The sequence below is a fragment of the Pocillopora verrucosa genome, chromosome 3 (genome assembly GCF_036669915.1).
Source record: "Pocillopora verrucosa isolate sample1 chromosome 3, ASM3666991v2, whole genome shotgun sequence".
Classification (NCBI taxonomy): domain Eukaryota; kingdom Metazoa; phylum Cnidaria; class Anthozoa; order Scleractinia; family Pocilloporidae; genus Pocillopora; species Pocillopora verrucosa.
Window position 1 is genome coordinate 31,845,256 of NC_089314.1, and position 25,139 is coordinate 31,870,394.

The 25,139-nt window shown below is 36.9% G+C and overlaps 3 protein-coding genes across 3 annotated transcripts; 1 reads left to right on the forward strand and 2 right to left on the reverse strand.

Annotated features, from left to right (window-relative positions):
* Positions 1 to 1,317: 1,317 nt before the first annotated feature.
* On the reverse strand, positions 1,318 to 5,404 carry LOC131774548 (kelch-like protein 12). The gene is made up of 3 exons (XM_059090598.2): positions 4,026 to 5,404; positions 3,376 to 3,563; positions 1,318 to 2,939 (listed from the first exon to the last, which is right to left on the reverse strand). Exons 1-3 carry the CDS (start codon positions 5,201 to 5,203, stop codon positions 2,488 to 2,490), a joined length of 1,818 nt encoding a protein of 605 aa, XP_058946581.2. The 5' UTR covers positions 5,204 to 5,404; the 3' UTR covers positions 1,318 to 2,487.
* A 1,799-nt stretch (positions 5,405 to 7,203) lies between these two features.
* LOC131774599 (transcription initiation factor TFIID subunit 4-like) lies at positions 7,204 to 14,789 on the reverse strand. Its single transcript, XM_059090656.2, has 11 exons — positions 13,625 to 14,789; positions 12,792 to 12,881; positions 12,152 to 12,639; positions 11,379 to 11,433; positions 11,118 to 11,235; positions 10,093 to 10,223; positions 9,435 to 9,560; positions 9,164 to 9,220; positions 8,957 to 9,082; positions 8,529 to 8,597; positions 7,204 to 7,822 (listed from the first exon to the last, which is right to left on the reverse strand). The coding sequence occupies exons 1-11, from the start codon at positions 14,762 to 14,764 to the stop codon at positions 7,712 to 7,714; spliced, it is 2,511 nt and encodes an 836-aa protein (XP_058946639.1). The 5' UTR covers positions 14,765 to 14,789; the 3' UTR covers positions 7,204 to 7,711.
* A 225-nt stretch (positions 14,790 to 15,014) lies between these two features.
* LOC131774583 (RING finger and SPRY domain-containing protein 1-like) lies at positions 15,015 to 24,898 on the forward strand. Its single transcript, XM_059090632.2, has 17 exons — positions 15,015 to 15,299; positions 16,438 to 16,490; positions 16,590 to 16,702; positions 17,033 to 17,189; positions 17,282 to 17,340; positions 18,185 to 18,251; positions 18,951 to 19,085; positions 19,369 to 19,379; positions 20,004 to 20,108; positions 20,401 to 20,458; positions 21,259 to 21,344; positions 21,925 to 22,036; positions 22,133 to 22,232; positions 22,498 to 22,572; positions 23,143 to 23,220; positions 23,472 to 23,576; positions 23,742 to 24,898. Exons 1-17 carry the CDS (start codon positions 15,145 to 15,147, stop codon positions 23,857 to 23,859), a joined length of 1,587 nt encoding a protein of 528 aa, XP_058946615.1. The 5' UTR covers positions 15,015 to 15,144; the 3' UTR covers positions 23,860 to 24,898.
* Positions 24,899 to 25,139: the final 241 nt, after the last annotated feature.

Here is a 25,139-nt window from a genome sequence, read left to right on the forward strand (position 1 = left end):
GATAGAGCGAGCAGTTCAAGTGCACCTGGCCTCATTCCTCACCAAAAATGCCGTTCTGTCGGAACACCAATCAGGGTTTCGCAAACGTCATTCCACAAAAACTGCTGTTCCGAATCTTTCAGGCTACATCTTAGAACGCATGGACAAACAGATAATGACAGGGGCTGTCTTAAAGAAGGCATGTCACCTCGTAAATTACCAGTGCCTCCTAAACAAATAGAGCACTATGGAGTCCGAGGTCTGGGTCATGAGTTGTTCAAGAAGTACCTCCGAGGCATTACTCACACTCAAGGAGTAAAGTACGAGTGCAACTTATCATCCAGTCCAACACTCTACTGTTACAATAACATTTATTTTCTGGAAGTACGAAGTATAAACACAAGAATACCTCATCGATGTAATTGAAGTGTTTAATAAGAAATAAGACGAAGGAAATCTGCTGCTTGATTTCTTAATGCACACTTAGAACTTTCGCAAGGCGGCCGACAAACAGCTTGTCAGAGGGAACGCTTCAATTGATCAATGAATGATTTGACAACTGAAAACAATGGGAAACGCCTCCGAAAAAAAATTGATTCGCTTGTTCTCGTTTATGAGCGGAACAGTGTAGTTTTGTTCAATATATCTTTGGGATTGTTCAAGTTAGTGGGATGGGGTTGGGGTTAACTAGGTTCGAGTCTGCAGGGTTCCACTGTATCACCAAAAAGAATGATAGTAATATAAATATTTCTCAAAAATACTGAAATAGCAATATCATTTGATTTGTGCAACTCACAAAAGACCTAAGCAAGGTTTTAAATCTCTTTCAAGGCCTGCTTTTGTAAGTATAATGTTTCCTAAGAGATAAGTAAAGTTCTTATTCCACACAAATATTGCAAGTCAGTTGGCACATTAGACCCCGTGAAAAGTAGCAAATGGAGTTTCTTGCATGTTAGCCTATCACATTTTTGTGTGAAGGGATAAACCCATTTGTTAACGACCCTTTTAAATACCTTTTTTGGCCATAACCAGAGCAGCAATTGTTTGAAATCATATGTTCTGTTTTCTGCCATTTATGAGTGTGTGGATAGTATAGTAAACTGTCTCTAACCATCTTGCCAATGAGGTCTTTAATTTCCAAAATCTTGCCATCAAGTTCTTGAATTTTTAAAATCCCTTCAGCTTAGCTTAGGTTACTGGCTATATTTTGTAAGCGGAAGAGAGAGTTTGTGATTCGCAATTCAGGTTATTGCATTGTGAAAAAATTGATGATACTTAGGCTAGGTTTTATTACTAATGTAATTCACCACAATGAAAATCCAAAAATTTTAATATAATTTAAACTGCCACTCTTGAAGCAAATTGATCTATGAGATCAAAACTGGATCGAATCTATGAGTAACTGAAAACTACATGTTTATATTATAAATAACTCCACCACACTGAACCAACAGTTAAATCTACAATAGTTTTAGTTACTTTTTACTTGTTCTCATATTTCTGGCACCATTTCACCCAGTGAAATAACACAAATTTTTAAATTTGTAGTGCTTTATTTCAACCATATAAATTTACTTTTTTAATTTAACTTAAGGTTATCAAAATAATGAAATACCCTAAACTATATGATTGGATATGCTATATCTTTAGATATCACTGAAAACTTTATCAAAAACCTTATTTAAATTTATGTGGTCAGTTCATACTTTTGATACCCATATTCCTTAAAGGATTTAGCCAATATTAGTATTTTATACATTAAATAAATCCAAAAAATGTGATATGTTTGAAAATCAAAAGCCTTTGGAATACCTTCTGTAACTCATAAAACATATATTGAGAATTGAATGCAGTCCTTTTTCATCTACACAAGATTTTCAGTATAACTGAACTAACTATCCTAGAGAGAAAGAATTAAAATCAGAGCATTATTTGGTTTACTTGTATGACATAACAACTGAAATAAGTTATCTAAGACCCATAACATGAGATTACATAAATTTAAAAGCACTTTAGTGGACTAGTTTTTAATCAATCAAACTAACTCAGACTAACATTTTTTCCAATACTGCAAGGCAATTATCAAAATTTGACAAAGGAGTAGAAAAATTCCCTGCATTTCTTCAATGCTTAAGTGCTACTTTCAATGATCACTGATCTGAGCCAGCTCACTGAAAGATCAACATTATAAAGTTTTAAACCATTGCACATGATCACACTTGATCAAGGAATCTGCAAATTGTTCAAATCTCATCATGATGTTTCAAATCTTGGAGAACAGATCCTAAACAAACCATTTAAACTAGAAATAATTGGTATGTTTGTGTTGGAAACTTCCACATCAAAAAGGATAGCAAGTGTACTAAAAAGGACTAAAATTGTACTTGTAAAATGGGCCAGTAGTTAATAATTAGCAGTTGCCATATGTTTCCTTTAAGGGACATGAAAACTTTTGATTCCAACAATGCAAATAGTTTTCCCATTCTATCCTCAAAGGAGCAAAAGTTATCAAGACTGCTGTCCATGCTTTAAAAAAGAATGCCTCATTTGCTGTGCCAAATTTTCAGTTGAACCAGACTTTTGGGACTCTTCAGGAATCAGTTTTTCAATCATTTTGCGAGGAAAGTTACAGAAAGCTGTTCTGGCTGCTGCAGGTGTTGGTAGTGACCTTATTATTGACCATGTGTTTGTGGCCACATCATAACATTCCACAGAGCTGGTGGCTAATCCATTCCCACTCCATCCACCACAAACATAGATCTTACGATTCAGCACAGCCACACCTGCTTGATAACGTGGAGCACTCAGTGATGCCATAAAATTCCATACATTGTCATCAAGATCTAGGGCTTCACATGTTGGCATGAATGTGTTACCATGGTAGCCACCAATAACATAAATTTTGTTGTCAACAACAGCAGCCATAGCATCTTCCCGTCGTTCTATGATTGGAGCCACAACTGAGGATGATGTTAATAAACAAAGACTTTTAAATATAAAGATATCTGGGACTTTTAAGATATACTCATTGTTTATGAGGTATTTCATATGCTATTTTCTTTAAGTATTGTTCAATGTGGTGTACCATGAATTGGACTAGTTTAGTTAAAAGTTGCCAGATCAATATCAGTATCTTGGCAAATGTGCACCTACCCCTCCCCTCGCCAAACATTTACCCTAGCTTGATATCAGTTGACTGTTGTTGGGGTAGGGGAGGGGCAGTTGAGCAGTTGCTCAGATACTGACATTGATCCAAGTTTCCAGATGCCCTTTTAAAATACACTTACTATGTAAAATTGTACAATAGTACTATAAGTTTATCAAAAGATACATTTGCAGGTTGTTTGGTAGCATGTTACAGGGCCTATTTCATAGTTAACCCCAGCAACTTCTTACCTCCTAAAGACCAAACATCAGTGCCTGGATTATACATTTCCACAGAACTCAAGTAATTATTTCCATCATAGCCACTTATGACGTAGATACAATGACCTTCCGTCACAACACAGGCACCATCACGCTGGTTGTTCATTGGTGCCACAAACCTCCACTCGTCTTTCTTTGGATCATAACATTCCACGGTTCTTCTCATGAAAAAAATATATAAAAGTGAGATTACAAGAAAAGGGTTGGTCACCATGCTAAGTATGGTTTGATTAGGCTTGAATAACACTGTAGTCGGTTTCATGGCTTATTACTTCCTACAGTATGTATCTCCTTCTAAGTTGAAAACGTACAAAATTCAAAATGGAAACCAATAAATACTCTAAAATTTACAAATTAAAAACTGTATTTTATACGAGAACATGACCTGACCCAAATTTGTCTAGGGGTGGGTAGAGGGTAAAAGGGCAAGCTTGATGCTTCGAATGAAGGCTTATTACAGGGAGGAGGCCTATCAGAACATTTACTGTTAAGTAATTGTATCTAAATATAAGGCTTGAGTTTATATCGTTTTCTTCTGGACTTCTTCGGTTGGGTTCCTCCCCAGACACATGTATTTCTGGGCCAGCTTATAGAACAACTTCATTTGCACCAAGCCTTACCGTATGGGTGATTTCCCATCATATCCACCAACAGCATAAAGAAGTCCATTCAGAGCTACCAAACCAATATTACTGCGAGGCACATTCATTGGTGCTGTGAGATTCCATTCATTAAGATCTGAATCATAACATTCGCATGTATTCATTCTCTTCCACTCTTTACTTCCACCCACTATATACACAAATTTGCCCATGGATTCAAGACCTGCACAGTGCCGTGTACTTGGGCGTGAGATGTTGTGCCATGCATCACTCTCTGCTTCATAAATAGCACATGTTGGTCCTGCAACTGTCAGAAGAACACTAACTGTTCGCAAACATCTTCTAGGGATTTGCCATTTGAAAGGCTCAGTTTCTGTCATTGATTCAGCTAATTTTGTGGGAGAGTAGATGTATTGTCTTGCTTTAGAAATGATTTCCTGAACCTCTGGGTTTTCTGTAACCAAATCATCAGTGGCAATAATTTCATCAAAGTATTCAGGATTAACTTGAGGGAGACGAATCTTTTCCAAAAGTGACGGAAAGTGCTTCACCCGTTCCTCTCGATTGTGTTCCACCCATTTCAGTAACAGTTCGTACAAGTCTTGCTCACGTGTTATTACAATTTCATCATCAATCAAAAGATCGCTCAGATCTGAAGCAGGCAGCATCAAAAACTCTTCACAATTTGCAGCTTCCATAAAATTTTCCTCGATAAAAGTAGTTGCTCGGTTCATTAGATCATTGCAGTTGAATTTATCCGACAGAGCACGAATTCCCCAGCAATTACCCAAAGCGAGACGATCTTGAATAAATTTGCAGCAAGTTTGAGTAACAAACTCGAGCAAAAGTAAACACGAACCACAGAACACATCTTCGACGTTTTCCTCGGTGATTAAAATCTCACCTCGGTATATGAAATCCAGGAGAATTTCCATTGCAGTGGCAGTGATTTCTTCAACAGAGACTTTATCACTCGTGGTGGCCATGTGTCCGCTAAACATGGCCATGAAATAGTCTGAGTTAGCAGCTAGCACATTTCGGTGGGCAGGGAACTCTTTGCCCTCTACGACAAGCACGACATCTGTCAAAACAGAATGGACTCGCATTCGCGAGATTCGTTTTAGGATATATGTGTTGTGAGTTTCATCAACAGAACGCAAGGAAGTTTCTTGTTTAAACACGTCATCCAAGGCCATTTTGGTACACTACAGCTTTTCACGTTTACGACGCTGACACGTCACAAACTTACCGTCGCAATCTTATCATATTGAGAAGCAAAACATTTTATCCATAGATTGAAAGCAGCAAACAATCCCTAGGAAGTAATTTTTGATGCAAATAGCTAGGTTTAGAGCGACTCTCAAATGAAGTTTTTGAAAATGAAACGAACAGAGGGCAAGGAGCGCAAACGCAGAGATTGTGCTGGTTTTTCACGTAATTTGCACATAGTGTCTTCAACGTGACTACTCCATCAAGAGTGGTCGGGTCACGCCCTGTTTCTCAAAAGATGCTTTACCACTCGTAAAAAGGGAAAAAGCCTTAAGTCTACTCAGATATAGTGCTCATTTAATTGGTCAAAGAGTGGCGAGATTCTAAGACTGCAGCAGTCATCTCACAACTCTCCTTCGAATTTGAAAAATCTGCGAGGATCTATGAGAACCCGATGCAATCTGACGAAAGTACACGACTCTAAACTGGCCAGCTCAATGTAAAGAAATCTCTACCCGGGAAATGCATTTCTTTGTAATATTTGACAAATTGGGACTCCTCCTTTCATGAGTTTCCAACACAATCGGACGATTTACTTAAGGTTACTTCCCACCTTCCGAGGCTGTAAAAATCGATTTTTCTTTTATTCGACTAAACTGTATTCAAACAGTTAACTTAACGTTTCCATTAACAAAATTTGTGGAATTATTTAGAAAGCGAATTTTCAAATAAAAGTTCATAAATCAGAAAGGTTTCATAATCACGGACCTGTGCGAATCTCCCGGGGGAATTTTCGCGGTAACCACTCATGTTTGGGCTCGTTTTTCATATTATTTCCATATTCTGTTTACATGGCGCACTTGACAAAATTCACGCTTGGAAGCTCTTTGGGATCAATATCAGTATCTCAGCGACTGCCCACCTACCCCTCCCCTAACCCATCATTAACCTTATGTTGTTGTCAATTAACTGTTGTTGAGTTAGGGGAGGGGTAGGTGGGCAGTTGCCCATATACTGATGTCAGATCTGCTCTTTGTTTATGGAAAAATCTTTGCTCGTGGAAAAATCAAAAGCGAAAGAAAGTCCTATGTAAAAAAATTAATAAAAGAAATAAAGAAGGCCCAAAGAAGAAAGAAAGAGTACCATTCTGTTAAGAAAGGAAAACATTCCTTTGTATTCCTTTGTGGAAGCGACCGGTACGACACAGTTCCACGCTGGCGTCCAGATTTCTAACAAAGAAGTCACCGTCAAACCAAAATTTTCCATACATAATGCTAAAAACGAGGTTTCCTTTTCTTTATGCAAGTACTAGCCTTGATACGAGAACATTAACAATCGCCTGGAAACGTAATTTTGAAAGCTGTATGTCGATTCGTTGCAATCAGAGTATCGAAGAGTATCGAAAGTCTGACACACTTTTGTTGATCGATGCCTTGTGAATAAGACTGCGCAGCCATTTTGCTCGTGCTGCGGCATCCGATACCTGGTAAATTCAATAGAAGAACCCTCGGTAGTTTCTCGCCTTACCGGCTCCTAACACTTCCTCTAAAAAAATCGCTTAAATCATATTTTCATCGTAAACTGCAGTTATTAAGCTTTCTTCCGATGTATAGTTTGCTAGGATTTTAGTGAAAATAGTGCGCGTGCGAATTTTTTCCTGAAGGATACCCGCGAAAGTGGGAAGTAACCTTAACTCCACATCATCAACTGATACAAGGAGGGGGTGCGTTACAAAGGGGAAAAAATGTTGATATTGCCAAAGCGTGGAATCATTGGTACACCCTCTGCTCTGCTTTGTTTGTATGTTTTGGCCTAACATTGATTTTGAGGTATGCTGGGATATCAAGATACATTTATATGTATATATATGCATCACAAAAATAACTCTCGGTTCCTGACGTTTAGAAATTTTTTTCGACCATGGACTTAGATGAACAACAGAAGATAAAAAAATAACATGGCACTGAAAACAGTATAGCCTCACCGCTAAAAATGAAATTGGCGTTTTTAATATTCTAACAACCACGTCAGGCATTGTACCTAAATATGGACTTGAGACAAATATTATAATCATTTCCTACCTACACTAAGTCTACACGGCAAAATGTCAGCTAATTACAACCACAACAACATACGCCTCAGGAATGTTCCGCATTACAGAAAAAATGTACAAAAACACAGCGGTGCGGCCACCGCCTACTCATCTCTCACACGTTAAAAAATTATTACGGTGACTGCAATTGAGAGGTTCATTTCGTACTGTTATTCACTTCGCACGGTGAAGAGTTTTCTGAAAAATTTGCCAAATCTGTCTATGAAAGGGTTATACTTAGGGGTCTGAAGAATTTCTTTCTTACCCAGATTATTTTCAAAAATTTTTTGTTCGCAAGTGAAGGAAGTGCAGCCAGCACTGTCATACAACAACTTCCTCAGTTGGAGAAATTTTTCAGAGGCCCGGAGTAGAATCGAAGCGGATTTTGACGAGAGGATATTTACTATTTTAGTAACGCCTTATATAGTAATAACGATTTGGTTGTTTCTTTTTCTTGTTCCATAACATATATAAGATCCTTGAGAAGCACTCTGCGCATCCTTTGTCGAGGAACCTAAGAAATAGGAAAGTAGGAGTAAATATTAACCAGTAAGCAAATCATCAGGGTGTGTATGGCGTGGAATCGAAAAGTTGAGAACACGACAACGCATCATTCAAACGTTAAGGAATTAACATTTCACTTTTATTTTACGGAAGTTCACGTAATATTGCCTAACAACTTTAGATATAAATGTACAGAAACTCAACTTCTTAGCTCCTGTTTGTTTTTTATTTTATTGTTTTTTTTCACATCATGTCGGTTTATGAAACCACAACGATAAGTCTTCGTTCAAAATTCAATTAGAGATGAGAGAGCGTTAAATGGTTGTTGCAGAAGAAGGGAAATATTTTTTTGATCATATTCGTATCAGAGAACATTCAAAAGAAAACATCCCATGCAGCAAATAGTAGGCTGTTCGCAAACATTTTTTTACGCGCGTTGCAAAATATTTGAAGGATACTAAACACAATAGCCTCTTGCCTCTCGTATATTTGTCCTTGGGTATTATCTGCTACTCGACACTCAATGTTTTCCTCGAGCTTCGCTCTCGGAAAACTGTTTGCGTCTTGAAAGAGATAATATCTGCGGACAAATGTCCGTGCAAATTTTCGACATATGCTATATGTCCAGACTCAGCGCGATTAGTTGATGACTACAGTCTGAGTGTTTTTTGTCTGTTAACTCGTGTTATCCATTTATAAGTACACTACCGTCCTACCTGCTGTCGTACATCTTTTTGATTTCCCAGCAAACTGGAAGATGATGGCGAAGACGACGACGGGGATCCCTAAAAACAGACGAGAAAAAAAAACTTGCCGCGATTAAAACAAATAGTTTCATTAAATGTAACAATCAACGAAAAGACAATGTCTGATTCTTCTTTGATGAAACAGCTGCACTCCTATTTCTCGGTAGTAAAAGTGTCGTGAACGAAGCGTTACACTGAATTTGTTGATAGGTTCGTGACGGAAGTACAGGAATATGATTTGGGTTGATTGGTTGTGAGATCGGAGTTTCTGGAGAGTAGGAGAATAAAATAGTGTACATCAAACCAGTGTGATTGTTTGTCACGAGATCATTTAAGACTAAAGTACGATACAGTCCGTCCGCAAAATTCTCCTTGATTGAAGTGCTTTTTATACTTACTACTGTCGAAGTAGATGATCCTTCCAGTGCTTCATCAAGTTTTCGTTTTTTCCTTGGTCCAATGGCTGCCAGCGCCGTTGAGTTTGCTGCACGTTTCCGGATCACCTCTTCCTCCTCTTGTTGAAGCTTAAGGAGAGGAAACGATTCAAGGTCACTTAAGTTCATTTGAAATATAACCAACAGCGAGAAAATGTGAAGTGTTGGTACCTGTTTGGCTTTCTCTTTGAGTCTCGCCTGCTCGGGATCTTCTTGTTTTGACCGACTCTGATAAGAAAATTAAATTTTCTTTTAGTTAGTCATTCTACAGCCGACAGATCCGCGGCCCTTGTTTACCTTTTGACAGGTAAACCTTCGAGGATCTTTGGGATCTTGCATCGAGTAAGCGATTCTTGAGAACAAGAGCGGCTGAGATAAGTTTCTCACTATCATAAAATCGCATGCCACAAATACAAGTACTAATTGATTGAAAGTTTCTTACCTTCACTGCCCGCATCAGAATATCCCTTTCTCTCGCGTCACGTTTCCTTCTCTCCACCTCATCAATTTGCTCGAAGACTCGCAGCTGAGACTTTATGTCCAGTCCTACTTCATACATGGGGTCATCCTGAAAAATAAAAAATAACAAACTTTCGCTGGCTTCCACAATTGACTTGAAGTTTCTCAACGCAACAGAGCTTGCACTATGTTAACATGCATCATTATAGGTGTTGTTTCTGTAACAATTTAATTAAGTGAACAATTCAAATGACACAATTTCATAGTCGCATGTATGGGGCAAAGTATGGAATCGCAATTTTCACTAATTGCGATTCATTATCTAATTCCATTTCACCTTAAACTTGCTAATAAGCCCTCCTCAATCTTGACCTCTCTCTGCTTCCACTAAATCAAACCCTCTAAACTAACAGTTAACTAAAACCTTTTAAAGGCTGTACTAGTTTTTGTTTCGACCCCCTTCCCCAGATCTTTTCGGGAGCTTAGTGGGCGTTCATGTATTTCCGAAAAATAAAATGAAATAAAATCAGAAAAGTAAAGGGAAAAAAAGGAAACTTTGAGTAGAAAATGGTAAGAAATTGAGAAAAAGGTTTCCGATGAGAAAAAAGCTTGTTAACAGCAAATAGGAAAGTTTTACAAACCCGGTAGACTTCCAGTCGGTGTAAACTTATTGTTGACACTTTTTCCAAAATGTTACGGAGTCGCTCTTGTGTTGCATGAGAGACTAAGTTCAAAACATCTTGCGATACATCTGAAACTCCATGTTTCCTTGCTGTGAAACACACATCAAAAATGATTTAAAAGATTTTCACTTAATGTTATAACAGTTTCCAGTGAGGCCTTAAACTACTCTAAAAATAATATTAACAAAAAAATTTGAAAACACATCTCGGAGCTTTTGCTGATCCACAACATTATCCCTGATGATTCTGCAATGATCTCGAAGATTTGTCTTTAACTGTTTTTGTTGTTGTTTTTTTATAGTAGTTTAAGGCCTCATTGGAAACTCAGTATTAAACCATTTTCTACCAAACGACAACAAGAAAAGATAATTTCTCGTTAACTTGACTGAAATAATTGTGAGAAGAGAGTGGGCAAGAATGATGAAGATTGCTGTCTTTTCCTGCTTTTTAGATCTGGAAATCTTAAGGTTTGCACACATGACAAAGTTTGTGCCTCTTCAATAAAATAACACCCCTTCCTATAGATTATGCAACAGAGGAACTAGTTGTAGATGGAGAAAACTTTGCTCTCAGACTATTTTCATTTTATATTCACCAAGACAGACCATTTGTCCCCCAAATCAAAACCAAACATGACATTTTAAAGAGATAAATGCCTTCATCCCGAGTAAATGCCTCAAAGCCTCATTAGTTGTCAGAAGAGACACAACAACATACTCTAGGATCTTTTTCCTGGTTTCTTTCTTTGTTTTGTTTTTGACTGTTTTTTGTTTATATCAAGGTCTCAAGAAATTAATGGGCAAAGAACTTTCGAGGTAATCTTAAAATCTAACCAGCACATATACAGTACATGTACACTACAGGAAGGAACTTCTATTTGGCAACACAGCCAAATGTCATTCTACAATAAAAATATTTGTCTCTTTGACAAAGGACTGCAACCAAATGTAAATAAACAAAAATAAGCCTTTCCTTAGACTGACCTAGTGCCTCTAGTCTTTTCTGAAAGGGTGAAATATTTAAAAAAGGTTCATCTTTACAGCTTCTTGTTTGAGAGCTGAGTAAGTCTGAGTTAATTGCTAAAATCCGCTGACTCTCTTCCTGTTGAGAGAAAAAAAAGGAAAGAAACTTAATACATGTATTTTCAATGTTACATACCTTCCAGCAAGCTATGTTTATACCAGCAAACAGTAACCATATATTGTTCAACCCCCATACACTGGGTTGAAATATGGAATACTCACCATTAAATTAACGCCAGCCATTGAGGTAACATCATTTATGTCATCATCACCACTACTGCAAATGTGAAACCCAAAACAAAACTTCAGTCAACATGTTCCAACCATTTTGTGAACAAGCACTGCACTATTTGAAACAACAACGCCGCACAGTTTATGTGTACCTGACTGAAATCAAAGTGCAGCATACTAGTTTATTCTTTAATTGAACCTTTATGTAAACAGTTCTGAAGAACTAACTCAAAGTGAAACAATTGGACAAATTTATGTCCAAAATAATTAATTTATTAATTTGGCTCATTGGACTGTTTTGAAAGCTATGACAAACAATTCTTTCAATCACATGGTGCAATGAAACCTGTATTCAGTGGAGGGAGCAGACACCAATGTTCATTGCTTTTGTTTCAAGTAGCATGCACTTAGCATATAGCCTAAAGACAAATTTTCCTAATAACTAAAATCTTTTGCAGTGTAAGATGATTGTGTTTACCAGTTGAAAAAAAACAATTCCAATAATTAGTAATTAGGTTCAAAGGTTGATGATTATTCCTGACAGTAAGAAAACTATTAGATGTGGTCCTGTTAGCAAATTATTATTTGTTATCACGTATTTACCCAGCAATCAACAATTTACTATTATTGCCCGGTTTGCCAAAACCTGTATTGCCCAAAGCAAACATTCTGCATTGCTCAAACACCCTGTATTATGCACACATTAGCAAGAGTCGTGTGGTTGTCTCCTTAATTCAGGTTCAGTGTGTTACAGAGTATCATACCTGCTGATTCCAGTGAAACCTTTGGGCTTCAATTTATCAGCAACTGCTGAAGCTGATAACGTTACTGGTTGTGTTTTTGTTGAAGGTACAACTTTAGCTGCTGTTGACCCTGGTGGTGCACGCACCATAACCACATTCCTTGCACTAGTAACAACCTGAGAACCAGCAGTTGTACCTATTGAAGTCTTCACAAACACCCTCTGAGCATTAGTAATTGGATGTTGTTGCCTGAAAAGTTCCTGTTGTGCTGGTGTCAGAAAGACTTGCTTTAACATCTGTTGTCCTGGTGGAACAATTTGGATTTTTTGCACATGGGAGTTATGTTTTTGTATCTGTGCAGAAGTTGAATTTGCAGGGCTAGTATTTTTTGGTTGAACTGGATGCTGCTGGGGAAGAATCTTTTGTGGAGTTATTGCTTGTGGGACATGTTGCAAAAGCTGTAAATTTGGTTGAGATCTTGACTGTGCTCGTAGCAATGGAAGTGTTTTCTGCAGAGAAAATCGCATTGTTTAATCGAGTCTAAGTTAAGCAAGCTGAAACTTCTTCAGATATAAATTGAAAATCAGATCATAAAAGAAACAAAGTTAGGTAATAGTCATCAGTTTGGCAACCAAGCTTTTTACCAAGGATACCAGCTTACCTTTAAAAAGCCAACAAGATTGGGTTGAGGGGGAGAGTTAAGTGTTGTCTGCAGATTTGATGCAAACTGTTCCTCTGTGAGTTTTCCATCCTAAATGAGAGGATTTAGCAAAATGTTCAGGACATTAATTTGTAATGCACAGATACTAGCTACTGATTTCAGATTTTAAAAATACCTTTATCTTCCTCAATCTCCAAAGGAGGTAAGAGGGGGATTTATTAGGGTCAGGTGGCACTGGAATGAATCCCAATATTTTCCAATTTTTCAACGGCAAAATTAACAAATTTTGCAATTTCCAAATTTTGGTGATGATTGCATTTAACTAATATTTCTTAACCAAACGTTTACTGACAGGCCCATACATCAATCACAAACCAATCTCACTCTTTTGAGAACACAAAACATCTCATGTGAATCTCAAGGCAAGAAAGAATCATATTTTTTTAATGTAACATATTTTTTTAATGTAACATAGGACACCCCCCTGGTGGATCATTCATCTAAACTGTCTATTTTTCATATGTCTATCAAGCCCCATTCCCACAGAATAAAATTGAAAAAAATCATACCCAAATCAATCAGAATGATCTTCTTAGAGAGCATTATTCAAAAGTTACAATAATGAGGTAATACTGCTTGAGCATTTGCGATCAGTGTGAATACTTGACTGGCAGTGCAATGTGTAACTGCTGAGTATTGGAGGGATTGGCAGCAACATTAGTTTTAACCTTTTTACTGATGGGCTGGCATCAGATGTGTTACTGGATTACCCAGATAACAATAAAACAAAAAAAGAAAAGTTCAATGGAACAAGACCATCTTCTTCAACTTACCAGAACACCTTGCACCAATTCTTTTACAGTCTTACCAACATCTGGCGATTTTTGATCAGATGCAAGCCTTATCAAGTTATTGAAGAAGTTTTTAAGCTTATGGGCTTGATCTTTTACTTGTTCAATAATTGTTGCATTGGCTGCACTGACTGGTGGTGTAGTAGAAGTTTGTGGCGACTTGGAATGATTGGAATTAGCATTATTTGTGACAGGTTTACTAACAGGCAAACCAACATTTGCTGCATTAGAAGTGTTCGAAGTTTTAGTCACAGAACCAGATGCAGATACAGTACCAGCAACAGAGTTTGTTGTTGCAACAGCAATCTGGCTTACTGGCATTCTATAAGTAATTGCACCTGGTATTGAGCTTATTTGAGGTCGGATGGGGGTTAAAGTAGTTCTTATTCCTGTATTCTGTGATACACTTACACTCGCTGGTACAGGGCGAATTTGAGTTTGTACGGGTACGATGTTGATTTTCTTGTCGGGTTGAATTACGGTGCTTCCCGGTTGCTGCTGTAGTACAATTTGAGGCCTTAGATTGCCTACTGTCCCTACTGTCATGTTGGTAACTCGTGGTTGAATTTGCGGAATAATTCGAGGCCCGGAGATTATTTGAGGATTGCCTTGGACAGTCACATTACTTGTGACAGCCCTTGGTGCTAAAGCGATTTGCTGAGGAATCAAATTTATGTTCCGGTTAACCAGATCGGCATTGATCATAGTGGTCACGAATTGAGGGGCTCCCGTAAAACCAGAGTTTGGAGTAAGAACAGCCATAGTTGCCGGTCGTGGAGCTAACGGAACGGCAGTTGTAACCGTCGGTCGAGGAGCAATATTCACAACAGTAGAAATAGATGTGCTACCACCCGCATTTAGCACTGGCGATGAGGAAATCCCTGGACGAACGGCAGCCACCGCTTGGCTTTGAATCGGGGTCGATTGATTTGGGGTTTTACTAGTCATGATGCTTTGTTTAGGACTAGTTTTGGAGACTGGAACCGTTGCTTTGACTTCATTATGATGAGATCTAGGGATCGCTGTCGATGCCAGCTGGCTTTCCAGCGATCCCACCATCGCACTGACCTCCTTCTCATCTACTTCTTTCTCGAATAGGTCTTCTAGAAAGGAAGACGCCATTTGGCTACCATTCTATAGATGCAGTGGCTTAAAAAGTAAAACAGTATTATGGGATAGAATATTCGCCGCCACGGCGCAACGGCGGCTGATTGGCTCCTTGGTGTGACGTAAGTGCGCATGATTGAGCGAGTACGCATATAAGACTTGGGATTAACCGCTAGAAATGATACTAATGTGATTAGGGGCTCTAAAATAGCGTGACTTACTGACCGCTAAGGCACGGAGGCGCTCTAAAATATCGATAGTTATGTTTACTGGAGGCCCGGGACGGTAGTGGAAATCTTTGTGGGTTTCTGGAATGCAATTGATGCTGCCTTTTTCACATGTTTTTGTGAACTTCTGTATACGATAATTCGAGGCTGGTGATCGTGTGGTTATATATGGGAATTAGCTGTTGCAAGACTCACGAAGCACTGCGCCAGGACAGTTATGATGTTGATAACGGAAGAAATGTCTCAACAAGTCATGGTGGATCTAGTTACACAGATGATCTTGTTATGGATGCCCTCCGTGCTCTCAGGAAGCTCGCAGAAAAGTAAGTCCCTACCAGTATAATTTCTTTTGGCGTAACGGAAGCATGCGAATAGTAATTTATCGCATAAATTTCCTGATGATGAGGTGCAATCAGTAGACTATAATAACATGACGAGGTTGTCAAATTAAAACTTGACAGAGAACAAATGTGTTAAAAATTAAATTTTTTTTTTCGAATTCCAAGAATCGATTATAAATAAATGTTTCCGTTTCACAGCAATATGTTTGGCTCTCAAATATAGTTTAGCTTGGTAATCTTTTGAATTTTTATCTTGCATACCAAGGCACAATTTGTACAAATTGCCACTGCAACCTTATTCGTTAAAAGAGAAACAAAACACCTGAAATTTTTGTTACTTGGAATTATGTAAATCCTTCAAATAATTTTTGCCAAATAAGGGGGTTAAAACTGATGATTGCAAAAACATGTTCTGGTTTCCTAAAAGAAGTTATTCAATAGCTTAAACAGGCACAGTATTATCATTAACAGGTTACTCTGATATCCAATCTGTAAAGTAATTCTTTATGTAAAATTTTCCCTGCTGTCATATAAATTATATATGGCTTTCCTTGTGCTTCAAAATGATCGTTGCTAAAAAAGTGCTGGAAATTAAGAATGAAAGTACAAATTATAGGTTAAAAAATTTCCAAAACATTGATTCATAGATATGAACATGAACAAGTCCAACATAATGTTGATATAAAATAAATATTACCCATGTTAATGTGCTTGTTTGAAAAGAAACATTTTAATCCCAAGAATAAAAAAGGTCGGCAAATGCAGGGATTTTAATTCTTTATCAGGAACAAAGAGCATTCTTAAATTTCACTGGGTCCTTCATGTGGTTTTGTTGCTTCTGCAGCTTCATGTTGTCTTGTTGGTGACAGTACTCAGCCATTGTCTTTGAGGCACTTCTTTAATCCATGTAAAGCCTTAAATTTTTCAAGCATATCTTCCTGTAGTGTCTAAAATTGCAGTTCAATTATGACAATAAATTTGTGGCTTTTTATCTTATCCACTCCTCAAAATGTTATTTCACTTAACTATCATTTGAAATAATGATCTTTTACTCACCAATAGTTTTGATCCTTCAGTGTTTCTTGTATGAAAACTTAACATATTGTCCTTACTTTTTTAGTAACATGGAGCCTCCAGAATGCATGACAATTTTACATTCTCTGGCAGAAGAAGGTAAATGGATATTTCTTTATATAACTTTTGAACTTTTTATAATGAACTGAATGTCATTTCAAGCATAAGGAATATTATATTGCTCTTTACTTAACACAGAGGAGGGATGGCTGAATGTTGTCAAGTCATGCATATTTGCTATTCCTCTGGAAGATTCACTTGGAGCTGCTGTTGTGTGTCTTCTTCTTGATGAGTGTCCACTTCCTACAAGGGTGAATGCTTTATTGAAAATTTCTCACAAATGTAAAATTGCTTGAAAAAACATGGTGGAAATATAATATTAAGGTGTTAATGGAAATTAAGATATTTGTGGTCTGGTTTCAAATTTTCGTTTTGATTAAATTTACAAACTACAACATATGAAGTATCACAAAACTCCTCTTCATTCCCTTGAAAGTTTGTTGAGGTTATATCTAGTATCTAGATAGCATTATGTTTTGACAGGTTTATTTTAAGTCATGTTTCTTGACTAGTGCTTACTATTTTTAAACAACATAAACTGTTACATTAACTACACTTAAATTCTTGATTTTTAATTCAAGGATGCAATAAAAACTCTCTCATCAAAGCTGAACCTGTCCAAGAGCCTGAAAAAGCTTGTGTTCAACACCGAGAGAGATCAACGTCAAAATGAGCTCACATCTTCTATTTGCCGTAACTTGGCTGTTGTTTTGGCATGTCTGGCTGACAAGTTGGCTGGTTTGTTAATTTGCTTCAAATTTAAAGATCTATTTGGGTTGATTACTTACTTAATTGCTCTAACTAAAAGGATTATTTGTTTTCAACCTAAGGTCCTCTGAGTATTGTATTGTTGACTCAAGGTACACTGGAGTTTCTTTTGAAAAGACTGGTAAGGCATGGTGATCCAATGACATTACCGTATTTACCCATGTATAATACGTGCTCATTTATATAATAAGCTCAGTTATGCACGCATTCTGATTGGTTCTCACTTATTATCTATTGGAGGACAGACGTATAGATGACGTCATCATTAAAACTTTTTTTAATTCTTAATTATATAAAACAAATAGATTCCAAGTTGCCAACTTGGAATCTATTTGTTAAGTATAATATGTACCCTGATTTTTGACCAAATTTTTCATAAAAAAAGTTTTCACAGCAAAAAAAAAGTTCATTGTTCCTACAACTGACGTTTTGCATTGGTAAGTTTTGTTACCATTTCGAACTTCTTATCACTTGTGATTACAGTAATACAGTACGATCATAAGGTTTATCTCATCAGCTGTTTCTTAAATACTCTACTAAATTTATTTATGGATCAAAATTGAAAATGTTTCATTGGTAGATTATTTAACTCAAGCTAATAAAGACCAATTACTATGAGGCTTTCGTTACTTTCTTTGTTGTGTTTGTGGATCGAAATTGAAAATGTTTCATTGGTAGATTATTTAACTCAAGCTAATAAAGACCAATTACTACTAGGCTTTTGTTACTTTCTTAGTTGTGTTTTTAACGTATGCAAATTAGGACATGCTTGAAAAACAATAGAAACTGTGTATAATACGCACTGTGATTTTGATGGTTATTTTTATAGAAAAAAGAGTGTCTATTTACTAGGCTCTCTTTAATAGCTGGATAATGTCTTCTCATATGAGATTATAATTTTGACTCAATGAATGCCTGATTAATGCAAATCTAATGTTAATGAGTTTTTTCTTTGTCTTTCATAGACAATAGCTGAATATCCTGGTGTAGTGCTGAATTCAATATTAGCTTTGGAAAAGTTTGCCCAGACAAGTATTATTATTGTTGTATTATTTCACTTTGTTATATATAGATCATCTTGATATAACCCTAAAATGTTGGAAAAATACCAAGGAAGAGCAGGGAAGGGTTGATGCTGAAAACAGTCCCCCCCCCCCCAGTACTACTGTGGATGGATTCATTTCCCAGACCTGGTATCACATGTGGGTTAAGTTTGTTAAAAGTTCTTGTCATGCCTCTGCCAGAGGGATTTCCTCCAGGTTCTCCATTTTCCCTCCCTTCTCAGCAGGAACACTCCAATTTCTAAGTTGGTCTTGAAATGAAAAATTGAGAACCACCTTTTGAATGTACTTGTACCTCTGCTAAAATCAAATTTTGTAGTACTTTTTATTTATTCAATAACAGTTAAGAGGAGTGATAACTTAAGCAAAGAGTCAATGTTAATTTGGAAATTTTTTTCTAATAATCAAGGAAATGACTTAAAGACATTAATTGACATTAAGTCAGTCTTGGATAAAACTAATCAAGCAGGAATACATCATAGAATCTTTTGTGCATGTCAGAGTAAGCTTTTGTCCCACTATCTGGTACAGAAAGTTCATAATTAAACATCTCTAACACTTAAATATGTAATCCATTGGTAATATTTACATTCACTTTATGTGATTTAGATTATTGTTTTGATAGTATTAGTATATGCAAATAGACCAAATCATTGTGTGGAATTAACAGGTGAAAACAAGCTTACAATAAGAGATTCTGGTATCGCGGAGATGTTAGTAAATTTGGAGAAGGAATGGCTTGGAAGCAAAGACTTTGAGAGGCATCAGGCTGGATTTTGTTCTCAGTGGCTTCTTGACAATACATGTAAGTTTGCTTCAACCACTGGTTTCAATTTTTCAAAGTTGTAGCTCTCTTATCCATTCCAGGGAAGCTTCTGTTGTCATTCTGAACAAGCATTTATATCCAGTTTTCAATGGCAGAGCCTTTTCCTCTTCCTCTTCTTTTGATTAGCAGAACATCAGTCACTCTGCAAAACTGATTATTGCTTATGTGACCAAATGATTTTGCTGTTTTTGTTTGTTTTTCCTTTGTATGCTTCATTTTATTAATTGTCTGTGTCTTTTCATATTTATCTCCACTTTTATAGTTTCCTTTAAGGTGAGGCACAGATAATAATGATAATAATAATAGTAATACATTTATATTAGCATCTTTTCCCATTGTTCCAAAAATGCTTCACAGAAAGGGAAATTTATAATTGGAAAATTATAAAGTTAAAAATCAGGGTCAAAGTTACAACTGCAAAGTTTAAGTTCACACTTTCAAGAAAGTTGGGAAGCAAGTCATACTAAGCTCATATTTTCATAAAAGAATCAGTGGTTTGATGGCATACTGGAGTCTTGCTTTATCAATTTGAAGTTGCAGTTGCAAAGATGAGTTGATCTTTCATTTAATACATAGAAATAATTGATTTCAGTATCCCTCCCATCCCAATAAATGACTTATTTCAGTATCCCTCCTATCCCAATAAATGACTTATTTCAGTATCCCTCCCATCCCAATAAATGACTTATTTCAGTATCCCTCCCATCCCAATAAATGACTTATTTCAGTATCCCTCCCATCCCAATAAATGACGTATTTCAGTATCCCTCCCATCCCAATAAATGACTTATTTCAGTATCCCTCCCATCCCAATAAATAATAGATTTCAGTATCCCTCCCATTCAGCTATCTCAGGCTGGGTTTAATTTTAATCACTTTTAATGGTTTTGTTCACAGAATCGCCCATACTCTTATGAAACAGCTGATGTTAGTGGTATCAATGTTATGCTTAATAACAATGATGTGAGCGATTATTTAAAAATATCCCCTACAGGACTGGAGGTTAGGATATTGTTCTATTGGTCACCTCTAAATGTTTTGTAAATCATCAGTGAGATGTTTACTGTGGTGAATAGTTTAACTGGTTGCCTGTGTTTTGGTAATGAAGAGTAGAAGACTCAGTACAAGTTGTGAATGTCTTGATGTGATCAGCTGATGCAGATATTAGACCTGACATTGAGTAATGCGTTTGATTGACAAATTTGAAACAAACTTGTCTATGTAGTTGCTATTGTTTCATAAATCTTGTGTTTTATCTAAAGAAAAAATAATCTATATTAAATCATTGTTTCAGGCAAGGTGTGATGCATCTTCTTTTGAAAGTGTGCGGTGTACATTTTGTGCCTCAACTGGTCAGTTTCTTTTCATGTCAAAAATCAGATTAAACCTTATTAAGAATCTTTTGACAATGATAGTTATGATGATTATAGTAGTAAGAATAATGAAGAGAATATTCCAATTGTATTACATTTACCAAGTGCACATGTTCATAAACATATTAATGGAGCATGTGATTTACCTACAGCTGTAGATGTATAACTATAACAGGGTCAATAACTAGGAATACACTTACAACAAAAAATTACCTAAACCAGAACTTAAAGATTTAAAGTAAATGTCTCTTACAAGCTTCCTTGAATGTATTGAGATTCCCAGTAGAAATTAGATGTTGCAGTAGAAAATTCTAAAGGCCTGGAGCTGCTGACCTGAATATTCCTTTCCCTAATAATGCCAGTCCTATCTAAAAGAGAAGAGCCTCTTTGTGTGTGTTTGTTAGAGTGATAATCAGAGTGAAGCCAGGGTATAGTTTTCGATTGGTCGGCACCCTCTTTGTTTCACTGATTTATAACTGTGCCTCAGTTGAAAGGCACAAAATCAAATAGGTTCAAATTGGAATTTAGTGTTCTCTGTTCTCTCATTCAGCAGTTAATTCATCAAGATGTAGGACATTTAGACTTACACTGATCGAAAAAATTTCTTCATGTAATAATCATTTCGCGAAAAGTTTTGAATGAATTCAATAATCTTAAATGAAATTTAAAGGTGCACTGCATCTCTTTAACTCGCAACCAAGTCAGTGCAAGGTCTTACTAATAGTTTTCATCAAGTCAAAAATTAATATTTGGTTTAATTGACATGTTGTTGTGTTCAGGTGTGTGGTATTATGAAGTGACTCTTCTCACAGCTGGAGTGATGCAGATTGGCTGGGCTACTAAGGACAGCAAGTTTCTTAATCATGTAAGTTTAGAGTGAAGCCCCCTTTCACTTTACTGATGTCATATTCTTTGTGCTCCATTGTGCCTTAGGTAGTAATTCTCTGATCTGTTGGTGTTCCTCATTGATAATTTTTTCTAGGAATTGCTTTTTAGACTTTTAAGACTTACTCTGGAGCTCAAAAAACAGTTGAAACTAATAATAACATTTATGGAATCTTATTGTGTTCTAATTATAAAGTCAATCAGCTTAAGACAATCAAACTACAAACATCAAAGGTAATTAGTTTGTGGTGTTGAGATTAGATAGGCATATATGTTGACTCAGGTAATTTAGTGTTAACAGGTGGGTTGAAAACGTTAATTAGCCACCGTAAAGGGTAAAAAAGCTGACGTTTTTTACCCTTTACGGTGGCTAATTTACATTTTCAACTCAGTTGTTAACACTAAATTACCTGCTATACTCTCCCACCGACGCAGCACCACAGTTTCTTTAGAAACTTACCCCTTTATATATGTTGACTGGTCAGTTCACAGTTGACTTGATGCTATTGTTTTATACTGTACACTGACTATGAATGGCTGTTCATGAACACTTTTTCCAGGAAGGATATGGCATTGGTGATGATGAGTTTTCTTATGCCTATGATGGCTGCCGACAGTTGATATGGCATGGAGCCAGGAGTACCCCCCATCACCACCCCCCTTGGGTACCAGGTCAGTTGGTCACCTGATCATACCATTTTAATCCCCAATGTCACAAATCATATTGTCTCATACATTATCAAATTTATCACGATATGTTTTTTGTAGGTGATGTTCTCGGCCTTCTTATCGATTTAGAGCGTGGTAAAGTGGCATTTTCCATGAACGGTGATACAATTATAAGAGACTTTAAGGCAGCACTTTCAGGGTAAGCTCTATGTAGAAGGATATAAGAAGGTAATCTTGGTTTCATACGTGCTGAAGTGTAGATAAGGACCAGTACAGATGATATGACTTGACTTCAGTTGGCATGAGATCACAGTCCTCCCATACGGTCGTGAGGGGAAATCTGCACAGGGATCACAATTACAATGGTGCCACTTTTCAGACCAATTTTCCCAGTTTGAGTACAGTTCAGAAACGTTTAATTCAAACTGTAGAAATCGTTTCTCAAGCCTTTGTTTTTATTTTAGGGCTGGATTCTTTGCTGCGGCAAGTTTTATGTCTTTTCAACACTGTATATTTAATTTTGGAGCTAAACCCTTCATGTAAGTATGTTTTCAGTGCTAAAGGGATGTATGGAAAACAAGTATTTGACCACCAGTTAGTGGATAGAGATAATTTTACAATGAGTATTAGTCTGCAGTTATTTCTTTACCAACGCACAGTTACTATACAGTGGAATATTGATTTGCCCTAGCGCTAAGAGACTGAGATCGTCCTTTGTCGGAGAATATTTTGATACTACTGGTCGAGGAAAATTAACCGTTCGTTTTAAAGAGGTTTTCGCAACGAGTTTTACCCTGACATCGAGGACCTCTCTTTGTGTAGCTAAAGGAGCATCCCTGCTGCTTTACTTGTAGCCTCAAATGTTCTTTGTGCAGCAATAAAAACCCCTTGAATTTAATGGCAAGAGTTTTATTTCATCCATGGTCAGCTTGAAAACTTTTACTGATTGCTTTCTTTTCAGAGTCTTTTAATCGCAGCTAAATTAGTCTTTCAGTCTACTCCTATCTTGAGAAATGTTTTTGTCTGTTACCGCCTTGTGTTCAATTTCACACGATACTTCAACTTATTTTACTCAACGTTCCTTTTACTCGACTCATGAATTATTGCAGGTTTCCTCCCAACGTCCCTTTCGACAATTTCAACGATCATGCAAACATGTCTTCCGAGGACAAAATAGTCTTACCCAGGTAGGACAGATGAAATTTTCAGTGAGAACAATCTCTTATTGAGTTTGATTTATTTCAGATTATTATTTTGAATAACACCTCGCACTCCAATGTTGTTAGCTTATGATCTTGGTCGTAACAATAAGATTTCACTTGACTCTGATGATGACTTCCGCTCAGGTTGTCGAAACGTCAGTTACCACTACCGACAACAGTCCTTTAACCGGCTGTGGGTGTGTAAGAGTCTAACATTATTCAAAACTCTTCTCTAGGCACCTGAAATTAGCTGCTATCCGCCAAGAGAGTATATCCAATGATCCTTGTAAAATATGTTATGAGAATTCTGCTGATACAAGACTGGAACCATGCAACCACAGGCAAGTCGAAAAATTAGCTACAACCAATTAAATTATTTAACCCTTCCATTCTTGAGGTGCCTTTCGTATTTCGAATTTAAGACTTCACTTGAAACCTCTCGAAATAGCTGATTAAAATCTCTGTACTTAACTTGATCCTCGTTTTAAGGTACGTTTTACTTATAGGGACGTTTGTATGAGGTGCGCTGTACAACTCCAACACTGCCCTATGTGCAGAATGCACATTCAAGATAGGGTTTTGGAAGACCACAGTATGCCACCCTCGCCACAGGACACCAGCTGACAATGGTTGATGGCGTAAAGAAACAATTTTTATCAACGCTCGGACCCTGATGTGCTACGCTTTAGCGCGTGATCAGTAGTTGTTGAGACATGCTGTACTTAAGGCTGTAAAATTATGGTTATAGATTCATGATCGTTGCTCACTCAAAAATATGAGGCATAGTTTTAACATTAAATTATTTGACATTACAAAATTTTCAATTACATTTGGGTTTTTCCGAATATTGAATTATTGTGCATCATCAAGTGTCGGTTAGCTTTGCTGGTTTTCCATGTTAATTTGTTTGCTAGTTGGGTTATTTATCATTTTTTTGTTTGCATATTGAAGGCTAACGAAACTTACCGGAACCTGTTGCAACTCGGATCAATGCTGAAAGCAAGCAGTTTTTATGTCGAATTGTGCAGAATGATGACAGAGTCTGATGTGCTGTTGCAAAAGTGTTTGAAAGTTTCATTTCTGGCATTGTAAGTTAATATTTGAATTCACAAAGAACTACAACGTCTCTGGATTATGCGATTCACTTTTCGCTTAAAACCAATGCATAAACTGTATATGCTGATATTATTACCTTCCGTATATTTTTTGGCTAAAAAAAATCGTTGTTCGCATGCAGTACTGTCAAAGTGTTTTCGAGGGCTCATCAAATTTCTTTCATTTTATGGTAAATTGTCGAAGTGAAAAAAGTAGAACCTTTCGCTGGTTTCTTTTATTTGACTGAGCTGGAATTCTCCTCGCAAAAAACCCACTTCGGATGCTTTTGAGATATCTACTGAGGCATTCAGTTCTCAACAGTTGGTCAAACGTAAGCGTGGTTTTTGAATGATTACTAGGATCGCGGAAATCGTAATGACTAGAATACAAATTTACTGACTTACAGTTGACATGTGAACTGATTTCAACTTTTCAGAGGACAGTTCCACGTGGTCATAACCAAGGTCTCCTTTTTTCAGAGGTCGTATTTTAAAACCCTGTGTTTTTTTAAATAGACGGGAAAATTCTTATAGGTAATTCTAATAAATCATCTTTTACGTTGTCGTTAGTTTTTTAGCGTTCTTTTCCTGGGAGAGATGCAGCTGTTCTCTGTAAGAGGTTGTGGTGTGTTTTGGGTTAGTATGGGGAAGGATGGGGGGGGGGGGGGCGGGGCGGTAAATACTGGAGACGATAGGAGAGGGACAGATGGAGTGCTCTGGAAACTTGATCTGGGTTTATATCACATTGAACAACAACAAGAGTTAAAGTTTTCTAGATTAGTGGAATGAAAGACAGCAGACTCAGTTTGG